The 16,733-nt window shown below is 37.1% G+C and overlaps 2 protein-coding genes across 4 annotated transcripts; both read left to right on the forward strand.

Moving 5' to 3' along the window:
* The first annotated feature begins 2,479 nt into the window (after window positions 1-2,479).
* Window positions 2,480-8,595, forward strand: LOC137952962 (BTB/POZ domain and ankyrin repeat-containing protein NPR1-like). The gene is made up of 4 exons (XM_068800102.1): window positions 2,480-3,998; window positions 4,404-5,154; window positions 5,835-6,032; window positions 8,110-8,595. Exons 1-4 carry the CDS (start codon window positions 3,447-3,449, stop codon window positions 8,379-8,381), a joined length of 1,773 nt encoding a protein of 590 aa, XP_068656203.1. The 5' UTR covers window positions 2,480-3,446; the 3' UTR covers window positions 8,382-8,595.
* Window positions 8,596-9,828: 1,233 nt separating this feature from the next.
* LOC137953146 (uncharacterized) lies at window positions 9,829-16,569 on the forward strand. Of its 3 annotated transcripts, XM_068800388.1 has the most exons (10): window positions 9,881-9,963; window positions 10,573-10,756; window positions 11,909-12,040; window positions 14,148-14,236; window positions 14,363-14,501; window positions 14,715-14,789; window positions 14,912-15,033; window positions 15,122-15,197; window positions 15,918-15,977; window positions 16,081-16,569. In XM_068800388.1, exons 3-10 carry the CDS (start codon window positions 11,927-11,929, stop codon window positions 16,207-16,209), a joined length of 804 nt encoding a protein of 267 aa, XP_068656489.1. In that variant the 5' UTR covers window positions 9,881-9,963; window positions 10,573-10,756; window positions 11,909-11,926; the 3' UTR covers window positions 16,210-16,569. The 3 variants fall into 3 exon arrangements, with proteins under 3 accessions (XP_068656488.1, XP_068656489.1, XP_068656491.1); XM_068800387.1 differs by lacking the exon at window positions 10,573-10,756 and having other exon boundaries at window positions 9,829-9,963; XM_068800390.1 differs by lacking the exon at window positions 9,881-9,963 and having other exon boundaries at window positions 10,428-10,756.
* The last annotated feature ends 164 nt before the right edge of the window (window positions 16,570-16,733 follow it).

Raw genomic sequence — 16,733 nt, forward strand, 5'->3', positions numbered from 1 at the left:
GGGAAATGCTGACAAAGGAATGGACGAATTTCCCACTTCTTTTAACGGCTACTCTCTGAAAACAGAAGAGCCTTCTCTCTCTACGAAACAGATCACCAATACAACTACTCTGAACTGGGTGGTTAATGGTTTCAACCTTGAACTCGAATCCCAGAACTTGTTTTTAATCCTCATTCACAGAAGAAAACAAAAGAGAGAGAATAACAATCCGCTGAATACAGTTAAAACAGAAAAGACGGTCTTCCAGACAAGATTTTACTCATCTACGAAACACAACTCCACAGAATCACTTAGCTCATAATTTACTAGTGATTTTGCCTTTCTTTTTTCAGTTAAATAAAAAACTGGGTTCCACTCAATCAAGTCAAAAGAAAAAAATAAAAAAGCAGCAGTCTCAGAAGCATGTGAGGCAAATTTGAATGGTGGAATGTGGAGCAGAGAATAACAAAAGAAAGGAAGACAAAAGATTCATGCAGTTTCCTTTTATCTATTCTTATCTCTATCTGCTCCCACTTTTCAATGAACAAATGGCATCTTCTTCTCCACCAGTTTGCGTCTTGCTTCTGTCTTTCTCCATTACAGAATTACAGCCAATCATTCTGCTCAGATTCATCCCCACCAATCTCTTTCAAAGCTGAAACCTAGCTGTATTGGTTTAGATAAAATAGTAGAAAGAACAAGAAAGTGGGAGGGGGCAACCCTACATACAGAATGGCGCATTAATGGGGGGCCCTTCCACTTGGTTGATAAGGACTGTTCAAGTTCTTGCATTCAAGCCCCAATTTATATGTTAAGGTCTAGGATAATTTATTGCTTATAAGATTGTGGCCACTCTTGCCTCGACTCACAGGTGGACACAATCATTTGAAGGAAATCTCCGTGGGAGAAATGGAACCAATGATTATTCCAGACTTCCAAGGCTGAGACTTCCAGTTTTCAATTATTGGCAAGACTAGCGCCCTTAGTGGATGCAAGAAGCCTTCTTTCCTTGTTTGGTTTTATAATTTCATATTAGTTTGACCCTTTGGAGTGGAATTTCTTCATTTTGTCTTTGAAGGCTTATTAAACTTTTGACCCTAAGCCTTTGGAACTAAAAAGTCTATGACTCGGCCGGGTTAACCCGGACTTTTATGTATTGAAGTCAAGTGGGGTTAAGGGGTGGACTCACCTCTTAATTTAAATATATGTCCAGTGATTATTTAAAGAATAGATTCGGTAGTCACTAGGAATCGCCAGGGTCCCATGCTCGTAATGTTCCAAAGTCAAGTCGTTCAAGTCTGTTGATGGAACCATCCGTCTTTGACCCGGTGAGTTGACCCGTAATTCGGCCATGTTGACGTAGATTCGGGAAAGGAGTGAGTTGTGTATTCTATGTGACTGAGTTCCCTTGACTAAGCTCCATGATGACCCTGACCGGATTCAATTTTCAAGTCTGGGTCACCATAGTCAGTACTCAGTACCAGTGTTGTAAGAACAGGACCGCATCAACCAGATTGATCAGGAATTGAACCACGCCAAATTAGTTTAGTTGGACCCGTCTAATCATTTTCTTACAAAAAAATGGTGAAACTTTTTAACTAAAAAGAGGATTTTAAGCCATGGCCAACTACATAGAAATTTTTACTTTTTAAATTTTATTTTAGTATTTTTTATTAAATTTGGGTTCCTATCCTAAAGTGACTAGCAACTTAAGAAACCTTTTTTTCCGACTAATAAACTCAAAATATCTTTGTATCCACCTTACGTGTAAGCCCGCTTTCTTTTGTGGTTCTACAAGTGGATAATTTAAGTGGAAGCCCACATACTGAGTGGCTTGCTCTGATGCCATGTTAAATTCGGGTCAAAAACCTTATTCTAAAATGACTAACCACTGAGTAAATTTTTTTTCCAATTAATAGACTCAAGATCATGTGGGACGCCATTAATCCATGTGGGACTATTTTTTAACATTTTTTATTAAATAGAAGGACATAAATGTTTCTTAATAAATTATTTTATATTGGCAACATCCAAATAAAGTCCATGCTAGAAACAAGCTTCATGGATAAACCAAAAAAATACACATCAGAGGAAAGCCCCGTGAAGCTTCTCAGCCATTGAATTCACCGACCAAATCTAATTCATAATTTATTTATTATTTATTTTTTTTTCAATTTTAGATTTTTTTTTAATTTTCTCCTTTTTCTCCGACTTTGAATTTTTTTCAATTATCAAGCTAATTTCCATTGATTAAAACGGACGGCCTCGATTGTCTGATCTAAAACTCTTCTACTAAAATTTCTAATCGGGTCCTTATCCGGTCATGAAAACTCTTTGTCGGTTCCACCCGTTTGACGTCCATGATATCACGCGTTAAAGATCCATTTGCCGACCGAGGAGTCAAAAACCTGCAGTGGTCCCCTCCGCCACAGTTGTCGCGAAGACTTGGGTGGCCCGTTGACGCAACCTCCGCCGTCAGCAAACCCTAGCGACGAAGTCGATCACACCGGCGACGTCAGCACAAGACTTCAGCTGCTTTAACCGCAGGTAAGCCCAGAAAACTAAAGAAAGAAGAAAGAAAAGAAAAAAGAAATCGACGACTCCTCTTCTCTGATTCTGCTTTACTGTCGCCGCGAAGAATCGAGGAAATTCGGTTCGATTGGTGTGAAAACGTATACCTTCCTCCGGCTAAAAAGTTGTTCTTGCTTTGATTCCGCTTCCTGCTCTTGTCGGAAACCTTTTTTTTTTTTTTTCTCTCTCTCTCTCTCTTTCGACGGACTAGCTGTTCTCTCTGGTTCTTCTTTTTTTCTTTTTTGGGGGTAAGTTTGATGAGTTGGAGAGGGGACATTGATAGATCTGGGAGGAATTTGGAATTTGGAGTTTGAATGTGTTCTGTTTGGGCTGTGGATAAGTTTGAGAGCAACGAAGATTTTTACTGCTTGCTTATGTTATTTGATTGGGAACGAGTTTGATACGGAGGTCTGGTCTGTGAAATATACCATATTTGACAGATTTGGAATTCGATTGTTGATTTTGTGTTGTTAGTGTTTTTTTTTTTCCGCCGAATGTTTTTTAGCTATCAGGAGTTCAATCCCTTGACATAAGGAAGCCTGTGTTTTGACTCTAACTGGGGAATTCCGTAAAAGTTTCGTTTCTGATTTTCATCAAAATCCTTTGTGGATATCTTCGTGGTTTGAATTATACTGAACTCCCAAGTGTCTCCATTTACTTCGTGACCACTAGTCCGTTCTTCTAGAATTTCCTTGTAGTCAGCTTTTCAATGTTTCTCTTCATGGCTTGGAGCTGACTCTGGTGTGAAAACAATCTTTTTCGACTTCTTGATTTCGGAGTTTTATGTTCCTTGTCCGGGTTCCTTTTGTCGCTTCCATATCTCTGCTGCTTCCAAGTGTAAGTTTTAATTACTACTATCCTTTGGAGCAAATTAGACGGTAGAATAAGGTTAACTAATGGAAAATCTGCTTGAATCATCACCTGCTTTAAGTTTCACGTCGTCCTCCTACCTATCTAATGGTACCAGTAGCTGCAACATATCTGCCTCCAGTAGTCCTGAACCCGGGTCCAATATGGAAATAATCAGCCTGAGTAGACTCAGCTCTAATCTGGAGAAGCTCTTGCTTAATTCCGAATTTGACTGTACTGATGCGGTGATAATTGTTGAAGGAGTCTCGGTGGGTGTTCATAGATGTATTTTATCTGCTCGGAGTAAATTCTTCCACGAACTCTTTTCACGGGGGAATGGGTCATCTTCTCGTCAAGAACGAAGGCCCAAGTATGACATAAATGATTTGGTGCCTAACGGAAAGGTTGGATATGAGGCGTTCAAAATTTTCTTGAGTTATGTGTACACCGGCAAGCTAAAGTCATCACCACCTGAGGTTTCTACATGTGTTGATCCTGGATGTGCCCATGATGCATGCCGACCTGCTGTTATTTTTGCTGTGGAATTAATGTATGTGTCTTCAGTTTTCCAGATAGCAGAATTAGTTTCGCTTTTCCAGGTCAGTAATTTCTTTTGATTAGTTTCTTGCATGATATACTAGTTAGTAGCATAAAAAAAATGGTAATGTTTTATCAATACTGGACATTCAGGGATGGCTATAGTTATTTAGTAAGCAGTCTAAAACCGAAATTATGTCCACTCCTGTTATTTAACTCTCATGATTCAGAAGTTAAGGATCTATCTTACTAGAGTCTTTGTCATTGATCTATACATTCATTTCTACATCCATGGTTCTATATGACTGTGAGAGTTTTCAAGTAACTCCTCAAATACTAAATGGTACGCCAGTGAAGGAGTTGAATCCGGCCAATCTAGCGACATAAGCTTTCAGGAAGCTGACTCGCTACCTATCAGAAGAGAAAAAGGTAAAGAAAACTGACAGATTTTATCATTCTCCTTTCAGCGCCGACTTCTCAACTTTGTCGATAAGGCTCTTGTGGAAGATGTAATTCCAATTCTCCAGGTTGCCTATTACTGTAAACTAAGTCAGCTACTCAACCACTGTATCCAGAGAGTAGCACGGTCTGATCTTGATTCTGTTTCAATAGAGAAGGAGGTGCCACATGAAGCATCAGAAGAAATCAAAGCACTCCGTGTCAAATTTCAGCCAGATGAAGCTATGTCACCACCCATGGATCCTTTGTGTGAAAAACGGATTGGGAGAATTCTTAAGGCACTCGATTCAGATGATGTCGAACTTGTGAAGCTGCTTTTGTCTGAGTCAGACATAACATTAGATGATGCTAATGCTCTTCATTATGCTGCTGCCTACTGTGACTCCAAGATAGTGGCCGAGTTGCTTGAGCTTGATTTGGCCAACATAAATCTCAAGAATACAAGGGGCTATACTGCTCTTCATGTTGCCGCCATTAGAAGGGAGCCCACTGTAATTGTCTCACTTCTCAGTAAAGGGGCCTCTGTGTCTGAGATGACAGCTGATGGTCAATGTGCTGTCAGTATTTGTAGAAGACTAACAAGAGCAAAAGATTATTATGCCAAAACAGAGCACGGGCAGGAATCAAACAAAGACAGGGTATGTATTGATATATTAGAGAGGGAAATGAGGAGGAACCCTATGATAGGGGAGGAGTACATCTCCTCACCAATTATGGCAGATGATCTTCATATGAAACTATTGTACCTGGAAAACAGGGGTAAGAACCTATATTCATATATTTTCTTGCTTGAATGTTAATTGACACTCGATGGTGGTCAACCATGTCTCTCAACCATATATCCTATGATATACATTTTTGAACCTGTTGATCTCCTGTACATGTCTATTTGTATTCAAAGATGATGTGATGCAAAATGTTGTTTTAAAAGATGGTGCCTGTGCATCTTGGATCTTGTATTAGCATGCGGGATCCTTTTTTATTTTCCTTTTGTGCTGAAATCGTGTACGCTGATCAAGCTATCCTACTGCCAAAGAAAGGTATGAATGTACAGTTGAGCTGGATCAAAGATCCATTCTTAAAGATGTGATTGTCATCAGTTATAGGATGTTTTTTGTTCTGTAGAACATTCTAGGTTTGGATTGGTATTTGTTCTGTAGAACATCCTAGGTTTGGATTGGTATTTGTTCTGTAGAACATCCTAGATTTGGATTGGTATTTGTAAATCCACATTCATTATGGAATACTTGAACACTTGCATGCTAATATTGCTCTAATTTTTTAGTCTCTAATGCTAGCATTAAGTTTGAAATATGAACTGAACCTTCATATGTCTGCTGTTAGTTTCTTGCTTCATGATTAGTTGTTTTCAGTTTATCATCAATCATTGTTTCCACATAGATGTTGAGGAGCTTACAGCTCATGTTATCTTGTACCAGTGGCATTTGCCAGATTGCTCTTCCCCACTGAAGCTAAGGTAGCCATGAAAATAGCTCACGCAGAAGCAACATCCGAATTTGCTGGTCTTTCTGCATCAGATAACATCAATGGTACCTTAAGAGAGGTTGATTTGAATGAAACTCCGTCAGGGCATCACAAAAGGCTGCGATCAAGGATGGATGCTCTAATAAAAACAGGTATTTTTTTTTTATCTTTTTATTTACGTTGTCATTTTCTGATAGAGTATTTTACACTGAATTTCTCTACCTGTAAAAACAATGTTTTTTGTCATAGTGATTGCATGGTTTCACATCAATATCTATCTGTATCCGTGAATATGACAGTCTGTTTGGCTTTGGGTACCCGGGTTGACTTTATTCATGTAAACTGGCTGCATAAGACTGCTTGTTATCCTCAGATATATCTTTCCTGATGAGTAAAGGCTTTTTGTTCTGGATCTAGAGTCGTGATGAGATATCCATTACTCTTCTACCGAACAGGAATGATCACCTGACTTTCATGAAATCAAAATTTCATTCATATTCTGTAATTGACTCAAATGACTCTGCTCCTAATGAACTAGGTAATAGCAACCTCTTAAAATTCATTCAGTAAAACCAGATGGGAGCCATCTTATTGTATAGGTAACAGCATCCTCTTAAAATTCATTCAGGAAAACCAGATGCTGGCTATCTTATTGTGAGGGAAACATATCAAATGGACCAGCATAAATGGGTTTTCACGTTTATTGGCATGTGATGATCTATTGCTTAAAATCATGACAAATTGGGTCTTTTTTTCATTTGTTAATCACCTTCTGGTAGTTTCCTGCAAAATACATGGGCAGCTAATCTTCAAAGTTTTCATACATCAACCATTGAATTTCCCACCAATCAGTTTGGGTTGGCATGCTTTGACTTTAACACCTATATAAGCCTTATCCAAATCGTGGGTGTAGACTAGCTCACTAAGAAGTGACACTTTAGAAAGTGACTGGCAGAAGTAAGAATGCTGTGACGGATTTGTAGCAAAACTAAGCAGACAAATTTGGAAATGAATGTGTTGGAGAAAAATGAGGTGGGCTGCCCACAGTTAACAAAGCAAAAGTTGATTGAAATGGTTGGACTTTGTTTGGTAGAAACCTACTAGTGGGCCACTGCAAAGGGTTCTGTGAATATTGAACGATGCACTGTCAAGGAGTGGAGGAAGACAAAATACATATGGAAGAAGAGAGGAAACCCATCATATAAATGATAAATCCAAATGGAGGCAATGGGTTTTAATGGCTGCCTCAAACAAAGTTGGGACAACAACAATGCTGAGATAGGAGATATGATGATGATAGTATGGTATGAAACATGCTTTAACATCCAAGATGGATCCCAAAGGATGGAATCCATTGAATTTGGACAAAAATGAGTTAGCCAGTAAAGAAAGTGGGAAGGAATACAGAGAACTCACTTTTTCTTTATTTGGCCTAAATGAGAGAGTGAATAAATGATGTCACCTCACATTTCGACCTCTAATTTAAAATTAAAAAATTAACTGATGTTACTTTATCATGTACACACTGTATGCGCTTGAACAAGTGCTAAGAAACAACACATCCTCTATCAATGTAAGTCACTCTGAAATTGTTAAAGTTGGATCCAGGTCCATCCAAGATGACTAACTGAAGTTAGGGGGTCTTTTTCCAATTAATAATCATAGGATTCTCCTTAACATTAGTTATGTTAGATTATTCCTACTAACTTTATCCCTCATCTCAACACTTACACAAATAGACAACGGGCCTGAGATGTGGATAACACATATGACTAAAATAAAATGGGACGCAAACTGGGCCAAATAGAACAAACGGCTTGCTTGGATATCATGTTAAAGCTGGATCCAAGTCTATCCCAAAATAACTTGCCAAAGTTAGAAGGCCTTCTCTTAACTAATAACCATATGATTTTCTCTTGATACTAATATGTGTGGGATCGCTTTCACTAACAAAAATTAAATTTCACTTATCTGTGCTGATGTGATTTACTCTTGAGTGCACTAGCTTTTTTTATGATTAAATGCAGCATCTCTCTTTACAAAGGTGTTGCTAACCTCCAATTTTGCATGTTATGATTTGCAGTGTCAAGTTTTAATGTATGGATTTTGATCTTTACTATGCTTTGATCCTTTTGGATGTAGTTTCTTGGTTTACTAACCTCATTCGTTTTTGGAGTTATCTCAATTTCCTTGTGTCATTTTTTATTCTTATTCTGGTTATGGCTGCAGTGGGATTGGGTCGTAGGTATTTTCCCCACTGCTCCCAAGTACTAGACAAGTTCCTTGAAGACGATCTGCCGGATCTGTTCTACCTCCAGAGGGGCACTCCAGAAGAGCAGAAGGTCAAACGGCTAAGGTTTTGTGAGCTGAAAGATGAAGTCCATAAGGCCTTTACCAAGGACAAAGCTGTATCAACCACCCTATCAGGATTTTCTTCGTCATCATCATCTTCCACTTCTTTTAAGGAGGGTGTGAAACAGAAAGCTTCAAGAAAGTCATAACTATATCAACTATAACGTATCGATTACAAAGTGTACTTAAAAAGCCCAAATAGGTATGTAGAAAATTTTGTCTTTTATTTATTGTAATTTTTCTTGAGTGCTGTATGTTGTAGAGATTAACAACAACAAAATTTTTTTTGTAGTTCTCGTAAAATTTTCTTCTGTTAGTTCCAAATTTACCTTGTACTGTTGAGAAAAAAATGAAAAGAACGTATGTTACATGGAGTTGTCTGGCACCAAGGTATCTCCCTTTCTTAATTCCCAATTCAAATTTGCATGTTATAGAGATTTAATTGATTGTAGAATTGATTTTTCTGTTCCCTCTCCTGACCACACAAGGGGAGATCTTTTTTACTCTCCTCTGTTCTTTAAGGTAACTGTGGAAAGATCATCCAGGCTTCTCTATAATTTCGTTCTTTTAGTTTTCTTCATATTTTATTTTGTCCAGAATCTTAGATGAGCTCTGATTATTCCAGAGGCTTTCCAGTCTTCTTTTGCAACATTATTTGCTGATCATCTTCTCTTTAGTGTCCCTGGTATTATTTTAATGTATACTATACCAGAAGGATGAGATCAACATAACATGTCTAATCTATTCAAATATTAAAGGCAGAACAGGTTCTTGGAAATGTTGATCTGTGAGGGATTGAGTTGGAATGGCGGTTATATGAGCCATCCTGTTGATATTTGACTCACAAGAGTCAACTCGGTTTTAGAAGACGACGAGTCAACTAAGTTTTTTGTAAGTCCGAGTCGCAAAACCATGGTTAAATGAATCGGATCCTATCACATGTTTTACAGGACATGTTTAAGTAGTCAGAATTTCATTATTCAAAATCATTCTTTTCATTTATTTTTCATATGAACTTATTAATTACTTGTTTTTCTATCAATTTTTGCTATGAAATGAGTAATAAAAGAAGCAATTGCTTCAATATGGGTGTTGGGCTCCACTTCATTTAGGATTTTGAGACCATGAAAGGAGAATCTCAACTACTGGGTTGCTTTCAATGTACTAAGATTTAAGTGACGGCTTCAATTCATTCATGGTTTCAGTTTTATTTTTTGGTAAATAAAAAAATTCTTAATTTATTGAAGTTAGTTAATTAAAAAATCTTAAATAAATTATTTTCTAAATAATTAATAACCTTTTACAACTAGGCTTAGGTAAATTAAAAAAATGATTTAAATAATAAATTAAATTAAATAAATATTTTATTTAAACTTTTTTGGGTTTAAGCATGAACACTCCACTCCACCCACCAATGGAAAATAATTTTATCGCTTAATACATGAGATGGATGGCACGTGAACATCTCTTCTCTTCTATATCCAAGGAGAAATGTACCGAGTACAGTGTAATTAAGTACACGAGTAAGAATGCATGGAAAAATTAGCGAGGCTTTGTCTTTCTCTGTAAATCCTTTCTCTTTCTCGATCACCCATCGTCGGGTTTGGAACTTAGGATGGGAATTTGCGATTTTGTTTTTCTCGTCCTTCTTGCTTGCTAGTTCTTCTATAAGTCATGGATAGAATCGCATACCAATCCCTCCCACCAAGCAACTTCCACTCAAAGAGCAAGGTAACGGCGCCGTCCTGTTCGCCACTAATGTGATCTTCGCCTATTTCGCATCTTTTTAAGTTGCTAAACGTGAGGTGTTTGATTTGGGGATCGTGATTCCGTCACCTGGGTTGTTGCGTTTTTAGTTTCATTTGTTTAATGCCATAGGTTCCTTTTTTCTTGTTGGCTTCTGTTGTTTGCCGTTTTTGGGTGCCAGAATATGGTTTTCTTTTCGCAGCACTCGGTGTGTTTCTATTGGATGCTTTTAGGAGTTGATTGTTGGTTTCTGGGGGGAAGTGGTTGACTTGTCGGTTGTGGGCATCGACGTATTGGCTAGATTGAGTACCAGGGTGGTTCCTTCTGGGGTCTTTTTCTTCTGTTGATCATGATATTGTTTTTTTCACAATTTCCGGTTTGATCCTTTTTCTTTTTGTTATTGCTTCTTCTTGGTTGTTCTCTGAATTCCGTCATCTGATTATTATTGATTCATCTGAACAACAACTTGGTTTTTGTTGATTCTTACCTTCTTTCTTGTAACCTTTGCTGCCTCAAATCAATGTCTCGTATTTGTTATGATCATCTTTGATCTTTTCTTAATCAACTTGCAATTTGTTGTTTGATGTATGTCAGTTAATACCCTACCCTTTTTCTTGAAAGTACTCGGAAATAGGCGGAGGTGTGCTTGTGACAAAACTCTCTGTTTAGATTTCGATACCAGTATATAAGCTACTGGCGGAGAAAGCTCTTCAAGCTTCGTTCGTTCTGTTTCTCTCTTTGGGGACTGAAATTGTTTCTATCATTTTAAATTTATAAGGTACTTGATTGTTATTCTTTCAGAAGATCTCAATATTGAACTTGTTGCTTTAGCAATTTTTAAATTAGAATATAATGCCATATTTTTGGGACAAACAAATCTATTTATTATATTCTCAGTAGATGAATTGGAGCATTTCATGGTAATTTATTCACTCTAAAAAAATTGCATAATCTTCAGTTTAAGCTAATTAAATTCCCATGAGGAAGTTTTCTCTTGGTGTATTAGTGACCAGAGTGTTGTGTCATGTACTAAGTGAATATGAGTCTTCTGATTTTACTGGTTTTCTTCCCATATCGTGTTATCTAAGTACAACTTTCATCCCATTCTAGTATGTTGCATAATACATTATAGGGGAAATTTTGCCTCTGTTTGCAGTACAAATATGTTTCTTAGCAAACGGGCACATGTTGCCAAAGATTTTTGCTTTACATCCAATGCTCTGGTTCTTTATGAGGATTTCCCTGTCTAACATCCAAGACAAGTCTAATTATCTTCTTCTCCTTCTTATTCATATTCTTTGTGATTGTTCAAGTTAGATTGCAATACTTTCCTATTTAATGCTTAAATTATTACCTAATTGAAGTTTCCATGGGTCATTTTGGTTTGTGGTCTAAATCCTGCAGGTAGTGTTAGCCAAACTGTAGTAAGTTTGAACATTAACTGCTCTAACTGTATGGTATAAACTGAAGTAATAATTAATCAGTATGACTTGCTCCAAAAGGTCTTTAACTGGGCATTAAATGGCAGAAAGGCAACAAGTCTTTACAACTGATGTTTTAAGAGAATTTGAACTGAAATTTGATTTTACATGTATATCATTGGTTTATAAAGTTTACCAGATTGAATTGGAAGCTAGTTGCAACTACTTGGCTTTGAACTTGTTAATTGAGGACTAGCTTCATCTTGTATCAACTTTTATATTATTAATTTTTTATTTTTCCAAACTTCTTGTTTCCTTGCATTAGTTACATAACTTGTGAATTGCTCAAAGTCTCTGTCCATGAGGACCATTGCAAGACCAATATAATTACATATTAGAATTTAATTTAGAGTACTCAAGAGACATGTTTTGCTGCTTTTTTTTTCTGTTCTCACTTTTGGTAGTCTGCTATTTTTTTCCATTGTATCACAGAGTATGTCATGATGCAGGTACATCAGATCACAGTCATGGCCATGAAATCATATGGTAGCCAGGCTGAGGACCTTGTCAAGGACTACCTACTATCACCTCCTTTTATTCCCTACACATCCATTATATGTAGCATTTTCTTGTGCAAGATGGTATGTTCCTTCTGTTTTTACGGTTGCGTCCTCTTTCAGATTGTAATCTTCTTGCATGTCTTCTAGGTCGGCTTTCAGATTACAATCTATCACATAAATTATAAAACGTTTTACCCGATTTAAGTTTTCTAAAAGAATTTGTTGTAACTTTCTACCCATTAAAATCCAAAGGATGAAGACTCTTGCTTCAGTTAAAGGATTGGTGGGGAGATGAGAGAACTCTGAAATTGGACTAATTGTTGTTTTCAGAGCATTTAGGTAAATTAGTGAAACAGTTAGATGAATTTAGGGTGAAGGATATTAGTGTCTTCAATTAGTGAAGTTAACCAAAGGAAGGATGTCCTAATAGGCATATGGTGAGGCCAATTCGTGTTACAAAATGCAGCCTGCTATTTCAAATTTCATATTTCACTGTGTTGAGTGGGAAAAATCTCCCACCCACCCACACACTTACATTTACAAAAAAAATTCCGACATTGGAAAATGAGAAGTAAAGTTAACAGGTTATGAGGTTGAGCAATAGGCCTCTTAAGTGGCTAGTCATTTTGGAATGGAACCGGGCTCAACCCAAAAATTCAACATGGTATTAGAGCAGGTTGTGTGAGTGGGCCAAGACCAGTTTGTGCTCCCGAGGTTATCTGTGTATTTTGGGCTCCATGAGGTAGGAGTTTGGGTTGTGGGCTTCACGAGGTAGGAGTCTCTGTGTTGTGGGTCCCATGAGGTAGGATTTTGTGTGTTGTGGGCTCTATAACATAGGAGTTTGTGTGTTGTGGGCTCCATAGGAGTTTGTGGTACCCCATCAGAGGGTTTGTACTCACGTCTCAGGCCCATTATGTGTAAGCCTGGACATGAAGGGGAGTGTTGAGTGGGAAAAAGTCCCACATTGAAGAATGAGAAGAAAAGTTAATGGGTTATAAGGTTGAACCATGGGCCTCCTAAGTGGTTAGTTAATTTGGGATTCAACTCGGCTTAACCAAAAAATCCAACACACTGTTTTTGTTTTCCCCTCTCGGCTTAACCAAAAAATCCAACACACTGTTTTTGTTTTCCCCTCTCATGATTAAATTAATACTGTCAATATCGGCAAATCCTTTTCTTATTTGTTGGATTGGCTACAAGTATCACCCTCCTCCATTCTGCTGTATCATTTGCTACATCTGTTATATGGTCAACCTTCTTTAAGTCTTCCTCATCATTTTTATCGATGATGTTTTTTGTGCAATGCTTTCTAGTTGGTCCATCATTTACAAATTAATCCCATACAAGGTCAATGGAACTACATTCTTTGTATGGAGAAAGAGCTGAGAACCCGTCAGTTTCTTGTTACCTTGGTGATTATGATGTTGAAAAAGAATATAAGCTGGTGGATTGTTGCAAACTTCCAAGTATTTCTTTGTGATGATAATTTCATGGTATTATAGACAAAATGAGAAATGGATTTTATAACTTCATGATATTGTTCATAAAAGGAGGAATGGATTTCTTTTAAGACTTACATTTATCAATAATCAGAGGAAGGTTCAAACCATTTGTCTGAGAGTTAACTCACTATGGTCTTGTTGTTCATTCTTGTGAAACAACTGTTCATGCAAGTCAAAACTTTCTGACATCTGACATGTGAAGTATCTTAGTGTTTGTCAATCAAATGGTTTTAGCATTTTGAAAATAATTTTGGAAAGCTTCAAAACAACTGTTGTTGAGCTCATCTTCATCTAGAATACTACATTCACAAATTGTATGAAGCATAGATGAAATTGTACACTAATTTGGTCACAAAGTAGTGTACAAATTCTCCCTTTCCTAAATACCAAATTTTCATGTAATTTAGTCAAAATATATTTAGGAAAGGGAGAATAACACTTTTTGATGCTGATCAAAACAAAGTGATTTCATTTAGAGAAACTTATGTTGTGGCTCACCAGTCTCCTCCCTGTATTTTCTTTTGAACTAAGAAACTTATGCTGGTGACTCACCAATCTCCTCGTTGTATTTTCTTATGAACTTAATCTCTTCCTTATTTTATTGCCCTGGCAGGGTCTTATAATTTTTTTTATGGTTTTTCATATGGTGTTTTCCTTGTTTTCAATTCTTTTTGTTCTTTCTGCAGGCATATGATCTTACCCAGTTGTTCAGTTCCTTCTATTTCAAGAGCTATTCTGGGCTGAATAAAATTCAACGGATAGAATGGAATAACCGGTGAGTGGAGAATGTCCTTGAGGAACTTATCTTCTTTCTGTTTTTTTTGGATAGTAAAAACTTATCTTCTTTTTATTTGCTTGTGTCTCAATTCTCTTATTTTCTCTTTTTTTAAATGTTCTGTAGGGGTATATCCACTATTCATGCCATTTTCATCACAGTTACAGCTTTGTACTTAGTTTTCTTCTCTGACCTCTTCTCCGACAATAGATTAGCTGGACTTGTGACTTTTCGAAGGTCTGCTTTTTCTACTTTTGCATTGGGGGTAAGGTCTCTTTTCTTGTTTGAAGTCTTACAGAATACCCACTTCATGTATATTATATAAAGATTTTTTTTTGAAAAGCTATAAACATTTGGAATATAGAAAAAAGATTTGTTCCGATTCCTTATGTATAATTTGCCTGTACCAAGCTTTGACTCATAGGTCAGTGTAAATATTTAGGTCTTGTGCTACAGACGAGGTTTCAATTTTTGACAGGTCTCTGTGGGGTACTTTATTGCTGACCTTGGAATGATAATGTGGATGTACCCTTCTTTAGGTGGCATGGAATATGTGAGTATACTCTATTGCAATTCTTATATTCTGTTTTCTTCAAACTAGTTCTTTAACTATTTTATGGAATTTCTTTAGAGTTTTAAATTGGCTTCCCACCAAGTGCAAATGTTTTGTTTCAGATCATCCACCACTTTCTCTCTGTAATTGCTGTTGCATACTCCCTGTTTTCAGGGGAAGGGCAGCTGTACACATACATGGTTCTTATCTCTGAGACAACAACTCCTGGAATCAATTTGAGATGGTAATTAGAAATCATTTACTGTGTTACTCCTAAACTAGATTTTAATTTATATTTTTCCCTAATGTGTCACATCTATCTGTTTGCAAAGGTATCTTGACACTGCTGGAATGAAGAGATCCAAAGCATATGTTATGAATGGAATAGTTATATTTTTCACTTGGCTGGTAGGCGACCTGTTATTTTCTCTTTTTTTGTTCATTTAGCATTCTCTGTGTTATCTTAGGCTTAAAACTAAGGCTTAAAACATAGGCATCGAGTATAGAACAGTGACCTCATCTCAGAAGAAAATATGTATATGGAGCAGTGGTACTTGTATCTAAAGTGAGCCTTTGTTGTTAGTTGCTCAAGGGCAGTCTCGAACAACAGTTCCAAGGACCTTCCCGTGAATGAAATGCTCAACAGACTAGTTATTGTGCTAAGAGGCTTTGTGATTGACGAAAGTCAGCAGTACTAAGATACTTGGGTTTCTCCGTTGTATTAGAGTTTTGTTCTGCATGTATGGTGAACCGACCTCTGTGGTGCTGACTATGAACTTCAAAGTTCATACCAGTGTTCGATATGTCGTTCAGGCCCTATTAGACTTAATAGTCTTTGGGATCTGACACAGTAGCTGAGCCGATAGAGTGACATCTTGTGCCCGAAACATCTGCAGGTGACATAACATTCCCATTTGAAAGCTCATTTAGGCCGCCTGCTGCTGGAAATTTTGCAGCACAGGCTTTCCCTAGTTTAATGATTAAAATTTTTTACCAAATGAAAATTGAATCTTCTTTAGTAGTTAGATTACTTATCCAGCATTGATTATACGTTTCGACATCTGGTTATTAATGCTACTTGAGGAACCATCATCCATGATTAAAGTAACACACTTCTACTTTATGCAGATAGCTAGAGTTCTGTTGTTTGTGTACTTGTTCTACCACGTTTCTGTGCACTACAATCAGGTAAGACTCTAATATCTGCACTATCTTAACTCAGCTACTACATTTTTCTGTGCACCTGATTCATTTTATCACGTGTTGTTTTCATTTTTTCTTGGTTCATCAGGTTGAGCAGTTACACCCCTTTGGGTACTTCTTAGTGTTTGGGGTCCCCTCAGTGTTGACAATCATGAACTTGATGTGGTTTATGAAAATTGTGAAGGGATTAAAGAAGCAATTAGCAAAGAGGCAGTGAAGGGAAGGCCATTCTAATTCTATTTTATAGTATCCCTTTGTTGGAGGTGGTCTGTGTATTATTCTGGATTCTGTTCCTTAACATGCTACTGCCATGTTGTTTAGAAAACAGGAAAAGGGTGACAACTTGTGGGAAGAGAAGGCTGAGAGGTCTGTCTGGTTGAAATGGAAACTGTGGAAGTAAACTCTGAAGATTGTATCATTCACCCAAGGGATGTAATATGGATTGGAACTGCACACTTCACTTGTATCATAATGAGTAAAATCTTTTTTTTCTTTTGTTTTTTGTAACAAAAAAGAGTAAAATATGTTGCTCAGGCAAGTATTGTCCTTTTATTGGAGTTAATTTTCTCTCCCTATATTGTACATAGATTGGACCAGAAGAATGATTGAGTTTATCACCCGATTCTTCTTTTCTTGCTGGAATGGGTGGGGGGTGGTTCGGGGTTTTGGGTAATTATACCCGTTTATGAAAACGGAATGGAATCGGATAATACATATTCCATACCCGTTTACCACCAAATT

The sequence above is a fragment of the Aristolochia californica genome, unplaced genomic scaffold, assembly GCF_029961685.1.
Source record: "Aristolochia californica isolate CCGP_79_NKW_82.1479 unplaced genomic scaffold, dmAriCali1.0.hap1 SCAF_16, whole genome shotgun sequence".
NCBI lineage: Eukaryota > Viridiplantae > Streptophyta > Magnoliopsida > Piperales > Aristolochiaceae > Aristolochia > Aristolochia californica.